Source organism: Lonchura striata, chromosome 11 (assembly GCF_046129695.1).
Source record: "Lonchura striata isolate bLonStr1 chromosome 11, bLonStr1.mat, whole genome shotgun sequence".
In the NCBI taxonomy this organism is placed as follows: Eukaryota; Metazoa; Chordata; class Aves; order Passeriformes; family Estrildidae; genus Lonchura; species Lonchura striata.
In genome coordinates, this window is record NC_134613.1 from 6,249,920 (window position 1) to 6,269,897 (window position 19,978).

General features: G+C 58.0%; 2 protein-coding genes across 3 annotated transcripts; both read right to left on the reverse strand.

Annotated features, from left to right (window-relative positions):
• Nucleotides 1-1,384: 1,384 nt before the first annotated feature.
• Nucleotides 1,385-12,945, reverse strand: ISLR (immunoglobulin superfamily containing leucine rich repeat). 2 transcript variants are annotated; one of them, XM_021552078.3, is made up of 2 exons: nt 12,619-12,945; nt 1,385-3,327 (listed from the first exon to the last, which is right to left on the reverse strand). In XM_021552078.3, exon 2 carries the CDS (start codon nt 3,316-3,318, stop codon nt 2,071-2,073), a length of 1,248 nt encoding a protein of 415 aa, XP_021407753.2. In that variant the 5' UTR covers nt 3,319-3,327; nt 12,619-12,945; the 3' UTR covers nt 1,385-2,070. The 2 variants fall into 2 exon arrangements, with proteins under 2 accessions (XP_021407753.2, XP_077641978.1); XM_077785852.1 differs by lacking the exon at nt 12,619-12,945 and adding an exon at nt 4,196-4,256.
• Nucleotides 12,946-13,006: 61 nt separating this feature from the next.
• Nucleotides 13,007-16,139, reverse strand: LOC110482663 (immunoglobulin superfamily containing leucine-rich repeat protein 2). Its single transcript, XM_021552080.2, has 2 exons — nt 15,934-16,139; nt 13,007-15,101 (listed from the first exon to the last, which is right to left on the reverse strand). Exon 2 carries the CDS (start codon nt 15,093-15,095, stop codon nt 13,008-13,010), a length of 2,088 nt encoding a protein of 695 aa, XP_021407755.2. The 5' UTR covers nt 15,096-15,101; nt 15,934-16,139; the 3' UTR covers nt 13,007.
• Between the last annotated feature and the right edge of the window lie 3,839 nt (nt 16,140-19,978).

A 19,978-nucleotide genomic window follows, 5' to 3' on the forward strand; every position in this document is an offset into this window, starting at 1 on the left:
AGATTCCCTTGGGAATTCTCAACCCGCACCGCATGGAGCTGTCGGATCACTCTGGGATTTCCTTTGGGGTTGGCCACAGCTGCTCTCTGCAGGATCCCAAGGAACCCATTCCCTCCCTCTGGAATGTTCCCAGCACCCTCAGGACAATTCGGAGTCACCGAGGGTTGGGATTTCCTTGGAGCGATCCCCTCCCTTTTCCCAGGATTTCCTCCCAGCCCATCCCGACCCCTGCAGCTCCAAAGGCAGCGTAAAACCCCGTGAAAAAAATCCCTTGAAAAATCCCAAAAATCCCTTGAAAAATCCCAAAATCCCTTGAAAACTCCCTTGAAAAAATCCCTCGAAAAATCCCCAAAATTCCTTTAAAAATCCCAAAAAATCTCTAAAATCCCTTTTAAAAATCCCTAAAATCTGTGACAGCTCCGTGCTACGGGCGGGGCTGAATTTTGGGATCTTGTTTCCACAGCCCCACCCAAGGCTCCCTGGAGATCCCTGGAATTTGTTTGGTTTTCGGGATAGCAGCAGCGCCCTGGGCGGGATTTGGGATTTTCTTCCCCTTCCTGGTGCTTCCCGGCTCACCTCAAAACCCCAAATCCGCCTCCTCACCCCTCCCATCCCAGCTGGAATTTTGGGAATAATCCCGGATCCCCATTATTCCCAGGGATAAAATGGAAGTTAAAAGTCAGATCCTGTGAAATGAACCCAAAACTTTCACTGGGGCCACGATTTTTATCCCATAGTGGGAAAAATTTATGGGAATCCAGGAATTCCCCCGGAGACCTCAGCTGCCAATTCCCTTTCCCTAAAATCCCCCCGGATAAGGAAAAATTTCGGTGCTGGGGAGCTCCAGGCTCCGATTTTGGGGTCACATCCATTCCTGGGACTGCTGTAGGGGGGAATTTTGGGGTATCCCAGGATTTTGGGGATTCCTTCCAGATTTGGGGAACGGGGGAATTTGGGGGGATCTTGGGATGCTCCAGAATTGGGAAGGGTTTGGGGATTCTCTGGCACTGGGAATGATTTGGGGGAATTCAAGGGGATTCCGTGGGACAGGGAAGGATTTTGGGGTGCTGGGGGGGGGGATTCTCCAGAGCCAGAAAAGATTTGGGGGATCTGGGAGGATTCAATGAATGGGGAAAAATTGGGGGATTCTCCAGCCCTGGGAAGAATTTGGGAAAACTGGGAATGACAGAAGTATCCCCTGATCCAGGAGAGTTGGGCATAATCTGGGGGAGCCCAGGAGCTGCTGGGATTTTGGGATTTTGGGATTTTGGGATTTTGGGATGCGCAGACCAAGCGAAGCCCGGCTGTTTTAGGAAAAAAAAAAAAAAAAAAAAAAAAAGGAGTTTATTCGAGGTGCTTATAAAAAGTAATTATTAATTCAAAGTGTTTATGAATCCAAGGTATTTATTAAAATAGTTTCTTTATTACAGGTGTTTATGATGGGTATTTCTTAATTAAAGGCATTCATTAAAGGCACTTCTTGCTGTCCCTGGTTTCCCAGGACAGCTGGATAAGGAGTATTTGTCCCGCCGGGAATTCCGAAGCATTCGGGGAATATTTATGGCTTCGAGGCAGCTCAGCTTCTCTGCTGTTCCCAATCTTTCCCCCATTCCCACCGGGAACGCTTTGGGAATCTTTGGCTCAACTGGGTGGGTCCAGCCCAGATGGGATTTTGGGATTCCCGATGCAAGGCCGTGGGTGCATCGCGATGCTCCGCGGCACCCGCGTCCGTTCCCAGGGATTTTATCCTCGGATCCCTCTGGAAGCCGCGGCGGCTCTGGGGAGGGATCGCCAGCGCTCTCACCTCCCGCGGCCGCCCTCGCATCCGGGCGGGGAGAAAAGCGGGAAGCGTTGGGACAGCCGGGAACCGGCGGCAGATCCCGCCTGGATCCGCCCTGGATCCGCCCCGCGTTCCCGGAGCTCCTCCGGCAGCGGGAACGGCGAGGGCAGCACCACCCGCCCCGGGGCCCGCGGCGACCCCGGCGGGCTGCGGAGCGCTCCCGGATGCCGTGAGCTCAGCGAGGGCGCGACGGGAGGAAAAACTCCGGGGAAAACCGGCAACGCCGCCCTTCACCAGAGCAGCAGCCCCAGGGCCAGCGGCAGAATTCCCAGGCGGAATTCCCGGGCTCCAGCGCCGCTCCGGGCCCGGCCGGGCACATGGTAGACGATGACCAACTTCTCGGCCGCGGCGGAGGGATGCGGCTGACCGCCCTCGGCGCAGCCGTGCCCGCCGGCGTGCCCGGCCTGCGGGTCGTCGCGGGGCAGCTCCTCGGCCGGGTTGGCCGAGCCGGCCAGCGCCACGTTGACCGAAACGTCTCGCGTGCCCACGTCGTTGACGGCCAGGCAGGTGTAGGTGCCCTCGTCCTCCTTGCCGAAGTCGGGGATGGCCATGGTGCCGTTCTTGAAGGCCACGAAGCGCTGCCGGCCGCCTTCGGCGCCGCCGCGGTCCCGCGCCGCCGTGGGCCCGCGGATGTCCACGCGGCGAGCGGCCGTGCGGATCCGCCAGCGGATCTCCGGCGGGGGGCTGCCGGCCACGCTGCAGTGCAGGGTCAGCGTCGGCCCGTCCCGAGGCCCGGACAGATAGGTGAGCTGGGCCGAGGGCGGCACGCAGAGCGCCCCGGGGATGTCGGTGACCGGCCGGCCCCGCAGCCCCGCCGGCGCGGCGCACAGCGTGGAGCCGGCTCCGGAGAGGACCGCCGAGCTGCCGTGCGCCCACTCCTTGAGCCAGAAGAGCTTGCAGGAGCAGTCGAAGGGGTTGTGGAAGAGCTGCAGCTGCGCCAGCGCCGGCAGCCCCTCGAAGGTGCCGCGGGCCAGCGTGGCCAGCTCGTTGTCGTTGAGCCAGAGCGAGCGCAGCTCCCGCAGGCCGGCCAGCGCGCCGCGGGGCACGGCGGCCAGCCGGTTGTTGCTGAGCTTGAGGATCTGCAGCGCGCTCAGGTTGCGCAGGTCCTGCCAGGGGAAATCCGCCAGCCGGTTGTGGCTCAGGTCCAGGTTCTTGAGGTGCGGCAGGGCGGCGAAGGCGCCGGGCTCCACGCTGGAGATGCGGTTGTAGCCCAGCCACAGCGACTGCAGCTCGGGCGCTTCGGCCAGCGAGGCGCGGCCCAGGCGGCCCAGGCGGTTGGCGGAGAGCGTGAGGATGGTGATGTTGGCGGACAGGCCCCGCGGCACGTCCCGCAGCTCGCGGTAGGCGCACTCGGCCAGCAGCCGCCCGTTCTTCTTGGTGGAGCAGGAGCACGGCGCCGGGCAGGCCAGGCCGGGGGACACGAGGGACACGAGGGACACGAGTGTCACCAGAGCCACGACGCCCAGCAGCGGCCTCATCCTCGCCTCCTGCCAGGCGCAGAAAAAGGAATGAGCCCCGGCCAAACAGCCGGGATGGGAAAGAATGCCGAAAGCGGTTTGGGAGATTCCCTAAACCCCCTGGAGTTTGTTCTTCCTCCCCTCTGGAAAAGCTTTTCCGGGTTTGGGATGAGGAGCGGGAGCCGGAGGGTTCCGGGCTCCTCCCGTTGGGGAGGAACGGAACCTCCGCAGCTCTTTCCCAACCGGCCTTCCCAAAAATCCGGGAATCGGCCTTCCCGTAAAGCAGGGAATTTTTGGGATTTCCAGCGGGCTCGCAGGCCGTGTCATGGAAAAAAACGCGGCGCCTTCTCTCAGCTGGGGTCCCCGCGGCCGCTGGAATTCTTGGGAAGGGAATTTTTCCCAACTTAACTCCTCATTCCCCTGGCGGGGGCTTTTCCAAGGCGCTCCAGAGGTTCCTCCCCGCTGCGAATTCCCGCAGCTGGCAGGCAGACCCCTTTTGTCTTTCCGTGCCCTCCGTTCCCCGCTCCCAGCGCTGCCATTCCCAGCGGGAATTTTCTCGGGAATAAACCCGAGCTCGGGATCGGAGGGGTGGCAGAGGCGCCCCGCTGCCTCTGGGGCAGCTCCAGGTGACATTTTGGGGTGCGCGGGGAGGGACGGACCCCATCTCCCGGAGGTTGCGGAGGGAAAATCCCAGGATATATTTTTTTCTCTCCCGGAGCTCCGGGTCGCATCCCCCCACTTTTCCAGAGCTCCCCGGGGCTCCCCCGCCGTCTCCCGGCGCATTCCAGGGCCGTGAAGAACCTCCCTGCCTCCTTCCTCCCGTCCTCTCCCGGATTTTTTTCCCGCTTTTTCCCCGTTTTTTCCCCGCTCCCCGGGCCCGCCGCCCCCGCCCCGTCACCGCCGGTGCAGCCCCGGTGTCCCCGCTCCGCTGGCCTCGGCCCCGCCGCTCCCGGGCCTTCCTCGGCTTCTCCTCCTCCTCCTCCTCCTCCTCCTCCTCCTCCTCCTCCTCCTCCTCCTCCCGGCCCGTCCCCTCCCCGTCCCCCGGGCCCGGATTGTTTTCCATGGCACCGACCCGCGCGGCCCGGCCTCGGCTGCTCCAAAATCCCCTAAAACACACACCCCTGTCCCCCAAAATCCCCTAAAACCCACACCCCTGTCCCCCAGAATCCCCTAAGACACACGCCCCTGTCCCCCAAAAACCCCTAAAACCCGATACCGCACACCCCTGTCCCCCAAAATCCCCTAAAACCCGTTACCACACATTCCTGCCCCCCAAAATCCTCTAAAATCCACACCCTTGTCCCCCAAAATCCCATAAAACCCGTCACCACACACCCCTGTCCCCACAAAATCTCATAAAACCTTCACCCCTGTCCCCCAAAATGCCCTAAGACCCCTCACTGCACACCCCTGAGCCCCAAAATCCCCTAAAACCCTTCACCACACACCCCTGAGTGCCAAAATCCCCTAAAATCCACATCCCTGCCTCCCAAAATCCCCTAAAACCCGTTACCACACACCCCTGCCCCCCAAAATCCTCTAAAATCCACATACCTGCCCCCAAAATCCCCTAGAACCCATCACCACACACCCCTGAGTGCCAAAATCCCCTGAAACCCGTCACCACACATCCCTGCCCCCCAAAATCCCCTAAAACCCTGTCACCCCAAATCCCAGTCCCCCAAAATCCCCTAAAAACCCGCCACCCCAATTCCCAGAACCCAAAATCCCCAGAAACACGTTACCACATTTCCCTATTCCCCAAAATCCCCTCAAACCCCATCACCCCAAATCCCTGTCCCACAAAATCCCCTCAAACCCCATCAACCCACACCCCCTGCCCCCCCAAATCCCCTACAATCCCACCACCCCAATTCCCTGTCCCCCAAAACCCCCTAAAATCCCATTACCCCAATTCCTGCCCCATCATCCGAAATCCCTGCACCCCAAAATCCCCTAAAATCCTGTCAACTCACACCCTGCCCCCCCAATCCCCTAAAACTGCATCCCCCCAATTCTCTGCCCCCCAAAATCCCCTAAAACCTCATCACCCCAATTCCCAGTCCCCCAAGAAACCCTCAAACCCCATCACCCAAAATCCCTGAACCCAAAAATCCTCCAAAACCCGTTATCACAATTCCCTATTGCCCAAAATCCCCTCAAATCCCGTCCCCGCAATTCCCTGCCTCCCAAAATCCCCCAAAACCTCATCACCCCTATTCCCTGTATCCCAAAATCCCCCAAAACCCCATCCCCACACCCCTACCCTCAAAAATCCCCTAAAACTGCGTGCCCCAAATTCCCTGTATCCCAAAATCCCCCCAAACCCCATCCTCCACATCCCTGCCCCCCAAAATCCCCTAAAATCTCCTTCCCTTCAAATCCTTGATCGCCAAAATTCCCCAAAACCCCATTTGGGGACGGGCTTTGGGGACAGGGTTTGGGGACAGGGTTTGGGGACAGGATTTGGGGTCGGGGTTTGGGGACAGGATTTGGGGTCAGGATTTGGGGTCAGGGTTTGGGGTCAGGATTTGGGGTCAGGGTTTGGGGTCAGGGTTTGGGGACAGGGTTTGGGGACAGGGTTTGGGGACAGGGTTTGGGGACAGGGTTTGGGGACAGGATTTGGGGACAGAGTTTGGGGACAGGGTTTGGGGACAGGGTTTGGGGTCAAGGTTTGGGGACAGGGTTTGGGGTCAGGGTTTGGGGACAGGATTTGGGGTCAGGATTTGGGGTCGGGGTTTGGGGACAGGATTTGGGGTCAGGATTTGGGGTCAGGGTTTGGGGTCAGGATTTGGGGTCAGGGTTTGGGGTCAGGGTTTGGGGACAGGGTTTGGGGACAGGGTTTGGGGACAGGGTTTGGGGACAGGGTTTGGGGACAGGATTTGGGGACAGAGTTTGGGGACAGGGTTTGGGGTCAGGGTTTGGGGACAGGGTTTGGGGACAGGATTTGGGGTTGGGGTTTGGGGTCAGGATTTGGGGTCAGGATTTGGGGTCAGGGTTTGGGGTCAGGGTTTGGGGACAGAGTTTGGGGTCAGGGTTTGGGGTCAGGGTTTGGGGACAGGTCTGGGGACAGGTCTGGGGACATGGGGTGGCGAGGTGACCCCACAGAGTGGTTGTGGGGCAGGGTCAGAAGGGAGGAGGAAATTCCCGAATGCAGGAATGGCACCGGGAATGTCACAGGGGATGGCACCGGGAATGGCACTGGGAATGGCACCGGGAATGGCACCAGGAATGGCACCGGGGATGGCACCGGGAATGGCACAGGGGATGTGACAGGGGATGGCACCAGGAATGGCACCGGGAATGTCACTGGGGATGGCACCGGGGATGGCACCGGGGATGTCACAGGAGATGTGACAGGGGATGGCACCGGGGATGGCACCGGGAATGGCACTGGGATGTGACTGGGAATGGCACTGGAAATGGCACCGGGGATGTGACAGGGGATGGCACCGGGGATGGCACCGGGAATGGCACCGGGGATGGCACTGGGATGTGACAGGGGATGGCACCGGGTTTGTGACAGGGGATGGCACTGGGAATGGCACCGGGAATGGCACCGGGAATGTCACAGGAGATGTGACAGGGGATGGCACCGGGAATGGCACCCAGGACGTCCCCGGTGCCACCTTCGTGTGTCCCTGTGGAGAATTCCCAAGAAAAGGTTGGAAATTTGGGATTGTGGGGATTTCTTCCCCCAGATCCCACACGGGAATGGGAACGGGCCCTGTCCACCCCAAACTGGTCAAACTGGGAGATTCCAAACTGGTCAAACTGGGAGATCCCAACTGCTCAAACTGGGAAATCCCAACTGGTCAAACTGGGAAATTCCAAAATAGTCAAACTGGGAGATTACCAACTGGTCAAACTGGGACATTCCCAAACTGGTCACACTGGGACATTACCAACTGGTCAAACTGGGAAATCCCAACTGGTCAAACTGGGAAGTCCTGACTGGTCAGACTGGGAGATCCCAAACTGGTCAAACTGGGACATTCCCAAACGTGTCAAACTGGGACATTCCCAAACTGGTCAAGTGGGGAAAAGCCCAACTGGTAAACTGGGACATTCAAAACTGGTCAAACTGGGAAATCCCACCTGGTCAAACTGGGACATTCCTGACTGGTCAAACTGGGACATTCCCAACTGGTCAAAATGGGAAATCCCAACTGCTCACACTGGGACATTCCTGACTGGTCAAACTGGGACATTCCAAAACTGGTCAAACTGGGAAATCCCAACTGGTCAAACTGGGACATTCCCAACTGGTCAAAATGGGAAATCCCAAATGTTCAAATTGGGACATTCCCAACTGGTCAAACTGGGAAATCCCAACTGGTCAAACTGGGAAATCCCAACTGGTCAAACTGGGACATTCCCAAACTGGTCGAACTGGGAAATCCTGACTGCTCAAACTGGGACACACCTGACTGGTCAAACTGGGAAATCCTGACTGCTCAAACTGGGAAATTCCCAAACTGGTCAAACTGGGACATTCCTGCTGCTCAAACTGGGACATTCCCAAATGGTCAAGATGAGAAATCCCAACTGGTCAAACTGGGACATCCCAACTGGTCAAACTGGGACATTCCCAGCTGGTCAAACTGGTCAAACTAGGACATCCGCAACTGGTCAAACTGGGAAATCCCAACTGGGACATTCCTGACTGGTTAAACTGGGACATTCCCAACTGGTCAAACTGGGAAATCCTGACTGGTCAAACTGGGAAATCCCAACTGGTCAAACTGGGACATTCCCAAACTGGTCGACCTGGGAAATCCTGACTGCTCAAACTGGGACATACCTGACTGGTCAAACTGGGAAATCCTGACTGCTCAAACTGGGAAATTCCCAAACTGGTCAAACTGGGACATTCCTGCTGCTCAAACTGGGACATTCCCAAATGGTCAAGATGAGAAATCCCAACTGGTCAAACTGGGACATTCCCAGCTGGTCAAACTGGTCAAACTAGGACATCCGCAACTGGTCAAACTGGGAAATCCCAACTGGGACATTCCTGACTGGTTAAATTGGGACATTCCCAACTGGTCAAACTGGGAAATCCTGGCTGCTCAAACTGGGCCATTCTCACTGTATGTCTGCAATTCCCTCGTGAGCTCTCCCTTCATTCCGGCCACGGGGATAAAACCGGAGGATTTTTGGGAATTGCGAGCACTCCATGGCTGCTTTCACCATTCCCAGCAGGAATTTTTTCCAGGAGAAATGCCGATTCCCTCCCCCACCCCCCCTCCTGGAGAGCAGCAAACCCCGGCCTCATCCTGCATTCCCGGGAATCTGCGGTTCCCTAATTAAAGGCGGCTGGCTTGATTGTTCTTTTCCACTCCCGCCGTGACTCCCGAGCGCAACGCTCGATTACCGGAATTTCCACAATTATGGGAGTGTCAACAATTACGGGAATATTCGCAGTTCAGGGAATGTCAACAATTATAGCAATATTCGCAATTAATTATGATAATAGCCACAGTGATGGGAATGTCAACAATTATGGGAATATCAACAGTGATGGAGATATTCACAATTATGGGAATGTCGACAGTTATAGGAATATTCACAATTAATTACGATAATATCCATAATTACAGGAATGTCAACAATTTTGGGAATATTCACGATTAATTATGGGAATATCCACAATTATGGGAATGCCAACAACTATGGGACTACCCAAATTATGGGAATATCAACAATGTTGGAGATATTCACAATTATGGGAATGTCAACATTTATGGGGATACCCACAATTATGGGAATATTCACAATTAATTATGGTAATATCCAGTTATGGGAGTATCAACAATTACGGGAATGTTCACAGTTATGGGAATGTCAACAATTATGGGAATGTCAACAATTATGGGAATAGTCACAATTAATTATGATAATATCCACAGTTATGGGAATGTCAACAATTATGGGAATATCAACAATGATGGAGATATTCACAATTATGGGAATGTCACCAATTATGGGAATATTCACAATTAATTATGGGAATATTCACAATTAATTATGGGAATATCCACAATTATGGGAATATTATGGGAACAATGATGGAGATATTCACAGTTATGGGAATGTCAACAATTATAGGAATATTCGCAATTAATTATGATAATATCCACAGTTATGGGAATGTCAACATTTATGGGGATATCCACAATGATGGGAATATCGACAATGATGGAGATATTCACAATTATGGGAATGTCAACAATTAGGGAAATACCAATAATTATGGGAATGCAAACAATTATGGGAATATTCACAATTATGGGAATGTCAGCAATGATGGAGATATTATCCACAATTATGGGAATGTCAACATTTATGGGAATGTCTAGAATTATGGGAATAGTCAAAATTAATTATGATAGTATTCACAGTTATGGGAATGTCAACAATTGTGGAGATATTCACAATTATGGGAATGTCAACAATTACAGGAATATTGAAAATTAATTATGGTAATAGACACAGTGATGGGAATGTCAACAATTAAGGGAATATCCACAATTATGGGATTATCAACATTTATGGAGATATTCACAATTATGGGAATATCCACAATTATGGGGATGTCCATAATTGCAGGAATGTCACCAATTATGGGAATATTCACGATTAATTATGGGAATGTCCACAATTATGGGAATGTCAACAATTAGGGAAATACCAATAATTATGGGAATGCCAACAATTATGGAAATGTCCACAATTATGGGAATGTCAACATTTATGGGAATAGTCACAATTAATTATGGGAATGCCAGCAATTATGGGAATATCCAGGCTCTGCCAGGCAGATCCAACTCCTGGATCAGCCTCAGATCCCTGGGATTGGGGGGATTTTTGGTGGATTTTGGGGGGATTTCTGCATATTTTTCCCCTGGAGAAAGGAATGTTGGATTGCCAGGGGGGGATTTCATTGGTGGGATGGATTGGGAGCAGAAATCCAGTGGGAATTTTGGGATGAGTGCTGGGAGAGCTTGGGAACCCAGGTGGCACCAGCAGGCAGAGGAATCTGGGGAGAAAAAGGCAAAAAAAGAGCAGGGTTTTGGGTGTATTTTTAACAAAAATAAAGAGGCGAGTATTGCAGAAATTCCATCAAAAATTAAATAAGCTACAGAAAAAAAAAATGACAGATGAAGTATTTCTAAAATGATAGAAATAATACATAAAATAATAAAAACATATCTGAAATGGGAGAAAGCATATCTAAAATGACATCAATTACAGAAAAATGACAGAAATGAGAATTAAAATGATAGAGAACGGCGTAGAAAATGATAGAAAACGATCCATAAAACGGTGGAAAACGCACATCCGTGGGATGTTTCCTTGCTCCAGCGGATTCCGATGAGCACCGGGGGGAAAATGAAATTCCTTTTTTTTTTTTCCCCCCCCTCCGGGGTGATTTTTATAAGAGAAGATTTAATGGATTTGGGCGATTCCGCTCGCGATTTCCGCGCCTGCTTTATGGCCGGAAAAAATGAATTTTTTTTAGGATATGGGGAAAAAAAATGGGAAAGCGCATCAAAGGAGGCGGCTGTGGCGGTGCCACCTGCTGGCTGTCCCCTCCCCGCGCGCCCTGGGGACAAAATCCCGGTTTTTTCCCCCAAAGCACGGAGGCGGCTCCACTTCCAAGAATCCCTTTTATTGACTCGTCGGACGGAACGCGCGGAGGAAGCGGCCGCGGCACACACACACTGGGCTACAAGGCTACTCTACCAAAACACACCGAGGGGAGGGGGTTGGGGATCGGAGATTGGGGATTTGGGGATTTGGGATTTGGGGACTGGGAATTGGGGATCGGGGGATCGGGGATTGGGGATTGGGGATTGGGGATTGGGGATTTGGGGATTTGGGGATTTGGGGATTGGGGATTGGGGATTGGAGATTGGGGATTGGGGATTTGGGGATCAGGGATTGGGGATTTGGGGACGGGGGATCGAGGATCGAGGATCGAGGATTGGGGATTGGGGATTGAGGATTGGGGATTGGGGATTGGGGATTGAGGATTGGGGATTGGGGACCGGGGATGGGGATTGGGGATTGAGGATTTGGGGATCGGGGATTGGGGATTTGGGGACCGGGGATCAGGGATTGGGGATTGGGGATTGAGGATTTGGGGATCGGGGATTGGGGATTTGGGGACCGGGGATCAGGGATCGGGGATTGGGGATTGGGGATTGAGGATTTGGGGATTGGGGATTGGGGACTGGGAATCAGGAATTGGGGTCTAGGGATTGGGGATCAGGATTGGGGATCAGGAATTGCGGTAGGGAATAGGGGATTGGGGACCAGGGATCGGGGATTTGGGACTGGGAATCGGGGATTTGGTGGGGGCCGGGGATCAGGACTGGGGACCGGGAATTGGGGATTTGCGATGAGGAATCGGGGATTGGGGACTGGGGGTCTGGGATCGGGATTTGGGATCGAGAACTGGGGACCGGGAATGAGGGATTGGGGACCAGGAATCAGGATTTGGGATCGGGAATCAGGGATTGGGGAGCCCCCGGCACCTTGTGGGGCGCGGAGCTGTCCCGGTTCATCCGGTGCTGAACGGGGAGAGCGGGATCCACCGGGAACGGGAGTGGCGGGGACCGGGGATCAGCTCCTGGGAGTGCCGAGGACCAGGGAGAACGGGGACCCACCGGGAACCGGAGGGGCGGGGATCGAGGATCAGCTCCCGGGAGTGGCGGGGACCGAGGATCAGCTCCCGGCAAGGACCGGGGATCAGCTCCCGGGAGTGGCGGGGACCAGGGAGAACCGAGACCCACCGGGAACGGGAGTGGCGGGGACCGGGGATCAGCTCCTGGGAGTGCCGAGGACCAGGGAGAACGAGGACCCACCGGGAACGGGAGTGGCGGGGACCGGGGGTCATCTCCCGGGAGCGGCGGGGACCGAGGAACAGCTCCCGGCAAGGACCGGGGATCATCTCCCGGGAGCGGCGGGGATCGAGGATCAGCTCCCGGCAAGGGAGGATCAGCTCCCGGGAGCGGCGGGGATCGAGGATCAGCTCCCGGGAGTCGCGGGGACCAGGGATCAGCTCCCGGGAGCGGCGGGGACCGGGAATGTCGGCACCCGCCGGGGCGCGGGGAGCATCGCCCGGGAGTGGAGGAGACCGTGGAGCCCCGGGATCCATCGGGCAGCGGGAAAACCGCCCGGGAGCAGCGGGGCCGGGAATGTCGGCACCCGCCGGGGAAAACCGGGATGCGGCGGAGCGCGGTGGGCAGCGGGGGAGCGGCGGGGACCGCTCCGGGCTCGACGGGAGAGAAGCGGGGAGCAGAGGGGACTCACCGGGCGCCGAGGAGCGGCGGGGACTGAACGGATTCCAGCAAAGAAAATTGGGGGCTATCGGGTTTTTAGCTTTTAGCCGTTTTCTCGGGGTTTTTTTCGTTTTTTTCCTCGGAGGGGAAAGCGAGCGCGGGGCTGGCGGGAGGCGGAGGGAGGCGGGGGAGCGGGAATCGTTGTTGCCCGAAATGGAAACGAAATCGTGGGAGGCTCAACCCGCCGGCACCGGGCGAGAGGGAGAAGGGGGAGAAGGAGAAGGAGAAGGGGGAGGAGGAGGAGGAGGAGGAGGAGGAGGAGGAGGGGGAGGAGAGGCGGGGATGGCTCCGCTCGATCCCGGAGGTTTTTCCCCCGGGCGAGCGGGGGGTGGGGAGCGGGGGCCGGGGGCTTCGGGGGGCTCAGCGGGGCCGCTGCCGGTAGTTGCCGTTGATCTCCGGGGTGATGGTGACGGCCTCGGCGCCCAGCGGCAGCTTGTCGCTGTACTCGGAGCGCACCTCGAACTCCTCGGCGCCGCCCTTGGACTGCGACTCCGCCATGGAGCTGGCGGCCACGCTCTCCTCCCGCTCCAGCTCCGCCGCGCCTTCCCCCTCCCTGCCGCTCCTCCAGCGCGCTCCTTCTTCATCCCCCGCCTCCTCTTCCTCCTCCTCCTCGGCCTCGGCCTCGCCGGCACCGAAGTTCTTCTCGGACTCCAGGTAGGAGGCGCGGGGGTCGAAGTCGGCGGCCATGCGCTTCTCCATCTGGTCGGGGTTCTGCGCCTTCATGATCAGCTTGTAGGGCTTGGCCTGCAGCTTGGCGAGCAGGTGGCACCACGTGGCGCCCAGCAGCGGCAGCGTGGCCAGCAGCAGCAAGAAGATGCTGACCACCACGATGATGATGAGCGACGGGATCTCCTTCTTGGTGGTGAACACCACCTGCACCCGGCACTCCTCGCCCGGCGAGCTCAGGCACACCGAGTAGTTGGTGCCAGGGCTCAGGCCCTGGAACCAGTAGGAGTTCACGCCGGCCTCGATCTGCGACCACTGCAGCAGGGTGTGGCCCCGGTGGCCCTGCTGGCACAGGTAGAGCACGCCCAGGTGGCCCTCGCCGGGCCGGGTGGGCGTCAGCTGGACGCGGGCGTCGCGCTCGGCCACGTCCAGGGCGATGACGCCCAGGTCGAAGCTGCGCCGCTTGAAGTCGCCGCTCTGGTTGAAGGCGTGGTTGGAGATGTGCTTGGAGCCGCCCGCCGAGGAGCCACATTTCTTCTCCAGGCCCGGCAGCTCCACCGGGACCAGGCCCCGGCCCTCAGGCTCCGGCCCTGCCGCCGAGCCGGGCCGGCTCTGCCGGGTGGGGCCCAGCGCTTTGCCCCTCTCCTCCGGGGTCAGCACGCTGTTCTTGGCCGCCTCGCCGGCGGCTTTCTTGTCGCCTGCCTGCCCCTTGCCGCCCGGCGGGTCTCCTCCGGGCACCGGCGGGCGTTTCTGCGCGCCCGCCACGGCCACGTTGACCGAGGAGTGGTTGCTGCCCACCTCGTTGGTGGCCACGCAGGTGTAGGTGCCCTCCTCGCGCTTGCTCAGCCGCGGGATCGCCAAGGTGCCGTTCTTGAAGGCCACGAAGCGCTCGGGCTCCGACCGAGGCATCTCCTTGGCCGCGCTCTCGGGGCCGCTCCCGCCGAGCTCCAGGCTCTGGCCGGCCGTGCGGATCTTCCAGCGCAGCTCGGGCGGCGGCGAGCCGCTGGCGGCGCAGTGCAGGCTCAGCGCGATGCCGTCGGGCAGCTCGGCCGCGTCCAGCTCGGGCGAGAAGCTGAGGCTGACGGCGGGCGCGGCGCAGCTCAGCTCGGGCAGCTTGGCCAGCGGCACGCCGCGCAGGCGCTCGGGCAGCGCGCAGGCGATGGAGTCCTTCTCGGGGATGGAGATGAGCGTGCTCTCCATCCAGCGCTTCAGCCAGCGCAGCGCGCAGGAGCACTCGAAGGGGTTGTTGTAGATCTGCAGGTGCGACAGCGAGCCCAGCGAGTCGAAGATGCCCTCGGCCAGCGTGGCGAAGCGGTTGTTGTTGATGCGCAGCGAGCGCAGGTCCTTGAGCGTGCGGAAGGCGTCGGGCGGCACCAGCGCCATGCGGTTGTTGTTCATCTTGAGCAGCTGCAGCGCGCTCAGGTTGCGCAGGTCCCGCCAGGGGAACTCCACGATCTGGTTGTGGCTGACGTCCAGGTTCTTGAGCTGCGCCAGCGCGGCCAGCGCGCCGGGCTCGATGGCGGCGATCTCGTTGTGCGCCAGCCACAGCGAGCTCACCTGGGTCACCTCGGCGAAGGCGCCGCGGGGCAGCGAGCTGATCTTGTTGGCCGACAGGCTCAGGGTGGTCACGTTGGAGGGCAGCCCCGCGGGCACGGCCCGCAGCTCCTTGTAGGCGCAGTCGGCGAACTGGTGCGCGTACTTGTCCACACAAGCGCAGGGCTCCGGGCACGCCCGGCCCGAGCCCAGCAGGGCCGCCAGCAGCAGCGCCAGCAGCGGGGCCATGTCCCCCTGGCAGGGGACAGCGCGGGGCTCAGCGCCAGCGCGCCCCGGCCCCGCCCGCCCTCGGGAGCTGCAGGCGGCGGGGCCGCGCCCCATTGTCTGTGCCCGGCTCCCCCCGGCTGCCGCCCGCTGCCTCCCGCGCATCCCCTCCTCGCCCTCTCCCCCGCTTTGCTCCCCTTCGCGGCGGCTCTTCCCACCCTTCTCGCTCGCTTTTTCTCGGCTCCAGCAGGTTTTTCTTTCCTCCTCCCTGGCCGGCTCTTCCCACCCTTCTCACTCTCTTTTTCCCGGCTGGATCAGGTTTTTCCTTCCTTCTCCCCTCCCCAGCTCTTCCCACCCTTCTCACTCTCTTTTCCCCGGCTCGATCGGGTTTTCCTTCCCTCTCCCCGGCTCTTCCCACCTTTCCCACTCGCTTTTTCCCGGCTCGATCGGGTTTTCCTTCCTTCTCCCCTTCCCGGCTCTTCCCACCTTTCCCACTCGCTTTTCCCCGGCTGGATCAGGTTTTTCCTTCCCTCTCCCCTTCCCGGCTCTTCCCACCCTTCTCACTCTCTTTTCCCCGGCTGGATCAGGTTTTTCCTTCTCCCTTTCCCAGCCCGCTCTTCCCACCCTTCTCACTTTTCTTTTCCTCGCCTCTATCAGGCTTTTTCCTCCCCCAACTCCCCGCCAGCGAAATAACCAACTAATTAACCTCCATTTTCTTTATCCTCCGCTTTCATCCCTCCTTTCCCAATTATTTCTTTCGCCTCCCTCCCCTCCAGCTCTCCCCTCCCTCGCTCCCCCGTCTCTCCCTACTTCATCCCCGCCCTATTCCCTCTCTCCTGTCGCTCCGTCCCCCACCACTCACCCTCTCCTAGGAGCCTCTCCGCCACCCTCAGCCCTTCCCGGCGCTCCTCATCCTCCTCCTGCCAGCCGGCCGAGGGGCGGGGGGACCGGGGGGACCCCGCCCGTTGCCCCCGCGCCTGCCGGGGCTGAGCTGCGAGCGGCGGCGGGGCCGTGCGGGCTCTGGGCTGCCGAGGCGCAGCGAGAGGCAGCGATTTGCATTTCTGCCAGCCTCCCCCTCCGCCCGCTCGCCACCCCCTTCCTCCTCCCAGCCCACCACCCACCCCCCCGGCCGGCACCGCCCGCGGCCGCTCCCGCGCCGCCGGTACCCCCGAAAATACAGAAATAAGCCCGAAAAAAGACGCGGAGCCGCCGGTGCTGCTCGGCCGCGCGGTCGCCGCTTTTTGCCCGGAGCGGCGGCGATGCCGTCGGGGCGCGGCTCTCGCCGTCCCGGCCGCGCATCCCTCGGAGGATGGAGGAGGAGAAGGTCGGAGCCTCCCGCGCCGTTGTTCCCGATCCATGCGGGAATTCCAGAGGCTCGTGCGGCCGCCGGAGGAGGAGGGAGGACGGGGACGGCAGCGGGGGGACGCGGCGGCCGCACGCCGCTCCCGGAGCGATCCACACGGGAAAAACGAGAGCCGGGGAGCGGCGCAACAGAGCCCCGGGGCAGGAAGCATCGACCGGGGCAGGGATCGATCGTCCCGATGGGGCGGGGATCGATCCCGATCGGGGCGGGGATCGATCGTCCCGATGGGGCGGCGATCGATCCCGATCGGGGCGGGGATCGATCGTCCCGATGGGGCGGGGATCGATTCCCGCCTTTCCCTTCCCAACCCCGATCCCTCCATCCCCGCCCCGCGGCCAGCGGGGAATGCGGGAGGAGAGCGGCTCCTCCCGGTGTCGGCGACATCGCGGAGCCGCGACAGAGAGCGGGACTGCCCCCAGGTGTGACTGACGGACAGATGGATGATGGATGGATGGATGGATGGATGATGGATGGATGGATGATGGATGGATGATGGATGGATGATGGATGGATGGATGGATGGATGATGGATGGATGGATGGATGGATGGATGATGGATGGATGGATGGATGATGGATGATGGATGATGGATGGATGGATGGATGATGGATGGATGATGGATGATGGATGGATGGATGGATGGATGATGGATGGATGGATGGATGGATGGATGGATGGATGGATGGATGGATGATGGATCGATGATGGATGGATGGATGATGGATGGATGGATGATGGATGGATGGATGATGGATGGATGATGGATGATGGATGGATGGATGGATGGATGATGGATGGATGGATGGATGGATGGATGGATGGATGGATGATGGATCGATGATGGATGGATGGATGATGGATGGATGGATGATGGATGGATGGATGATGGATGGATGATGGATGGATGATGGATGGATGGATGGATGGATGATGGATGGATGGATGGATGGATGGATGGATGGATGATGGATCGATGATGGATGGATGGATGGATGGATGGATGATGGATGGATGATGGATGGATGGATGGATGGATGGATGGATGGATGGATGTTGGATGGATGATGGATGGATGGATGGATGGATGGATGGATGGATGGATGATGGATGGATGGATGGATGGATGGATGGATGGATGGATGGATGGATGGATGATGGGTGGATGGATGGATGATGGATGGATGGATGATGGATGATGGATGGATGGATGATGGATGGATGATGGGTGGATGGATGAATGGATGGATGATGGATGATGGATGATGGATGGATGGATGATGGATGATGGATGGATGATGGATGGATGGATGGATGGATGGATGATGGATGGATGATGGATGGATGATGGATGGATGATGGATGGATGGATGGATGGATGATGGATGGATGGATGATGGATGGATGATGGATGATGGATGGATGGATGGATGATGGATGATGGATGGATGGATGATGGATGATGGATGGATGGATGATGGATGATGGATGGATGGATGATGGATGGATGGATGGATGGATGGATGATGGATGGATGGATGGATGGATGGATGGATGGATGATGGATGGATGGATGGATGGATGGATGGATGGATGGATGATGGATGGATGGATGGATGGATGATGGATGGATGGATGGATGATGGATGTTGGATGGATGATGCATGGATGGATCCATGGAGGTCACAGATCCATTTCCATCACCAGACTGGATTTTTCCCATTATTTTCCCATCCCGTTTCCCCCCCGTCTCTCTCCTGCCTCCCTTTTCCCAGTGTTGGGAGGGTCTGACCCCATCCCACGGCCCGGGATTTTGGGAATACCATCCTGGATCCTTTGGGATCACTGTGGGATTTTGGGAATAACATTCTGGATCTTTTGGGATCTCTCCCTCCTTTCTGTCCCCTCCCCCTCTCCCGGCCCTGCCACCACCCAGGGGTGACCGAGGGACACGCAGGTGAACAGGCAGAGGGTTGGGATGGGAGTGTGACACATGGCAGTGTGACAATGGCGGTGACACCGTGTCCGTGTCACCAAGTCACACGTGTCAGTGTCACAGGGTTACAGTGTCACAGTGTCAGTGTCATCTGTGTCACCCTGTCAGTGTCGCAGGGTCACGGTGTCAGTGTCACCAAGTCACACGTGTCAGTGTCACAGGGTCAGTGTCGTCAATGTCACCGTGTCAGTGTCACAGGGTCAGTGTCAGATATGTCAGTGTCACACTCTCTGTGTCACCGGATCAGTGTCACCATGTCACTGTCACACATTTCAGTGTCACCGTGTCAGTGTCCTCAGTGTCACACATGTGAGTGTCACAGGGTCAGTGTCACAGTGTCACTGTGTCAGTGTTGCACATGTCACTGTTACTGTGTCAGTGTCCTCAGTGTCACACGTGTGTCACAGTGTCAGTGTCATCAGTTGTCACCAAGTCAGTGTCAAACATGTCAGTGTCACAAGGTCACCGTGTCAGTGTCACAGGGTCAGTGTCACCGTGTCAGTGTCACAGGGTCACTGTGTCAGACTCAGTGTCACCGTATCAGTGTCACCATGTCAGTGTCCCCTTGTCAGTGTCACAGAGTCAGTGTCCCCGTGTCAGTGTCACAAATGTCAGTGTCACAGTGTCACAGCGTCACTGCCCCCGTGTCAGTGTCCCCGTGTCACTGCCCCCGTGTCAGTGTCCCCGTGTCACTGTCCCCGTGTCAGTGTCCCCGTGTCAGTGTCCCCGCGTCACTGTCCCAGTGTCACTGTCCCCGTGTCAGTGTCCCCGTGTCAGTGTCCCCGTGTCAGTGTCCCCGCGTCACTGTCCCAGTGTCACTGTCCCCGTGTCAGTGTCCCCGTGTCACTGTCCCCGTGTCACTGTCCCCGTGTCACTGTCCCAGTGTCAGTGTCCCCGTGTCACTGTCCCCGTGTCACTGCCCCTGTGTCACTGTCCCTGTGTCAGTGTCCCCGTGTCACTGTCCCCGTGTCACTGTCCCTGTGTCACTGTCCCTGTGTCAGTGTCCCCGTGTCCCCAGAGCAGCGCCAGCCTCGAGCCGCTGTGCAGGGGGGACACCTGGTGGTGGCACGGCCTCGTCACAGCCAGACCCGCCCGGCGACACCGCCCGGTGCCACCTCCATGGGACACCCGGTGTCACCCCCATGGGACACACAGTGTCACCCACATGGGACACACAGTGTCACCCCCATGGGACACACAGTGTCACCTCCATGGGACACACAGTGCCACCTCCATGGGACACACAGTGTCACCCACATGGGACACACAGTGTCACCTCCATGGGACACCCGGTGTCACCTCCATGGGACACACAGTGTCACCCACATGGGACACACAGTGTCACCTCCATGGGACACACAGTGACACCCACATGGGACACACAGTGTCACCCCCATGGGACACACAGTGTCACCTCCATGGGACACCCGGTGTCACCTCCATGGGACACACAGTGTCACCCACATGGGACACCCGGTGTCACCTCCATGGGACACACAGTGACACCCCCATGGGACACACAGTGTCACCTCCATGGGACACACAGTGTCA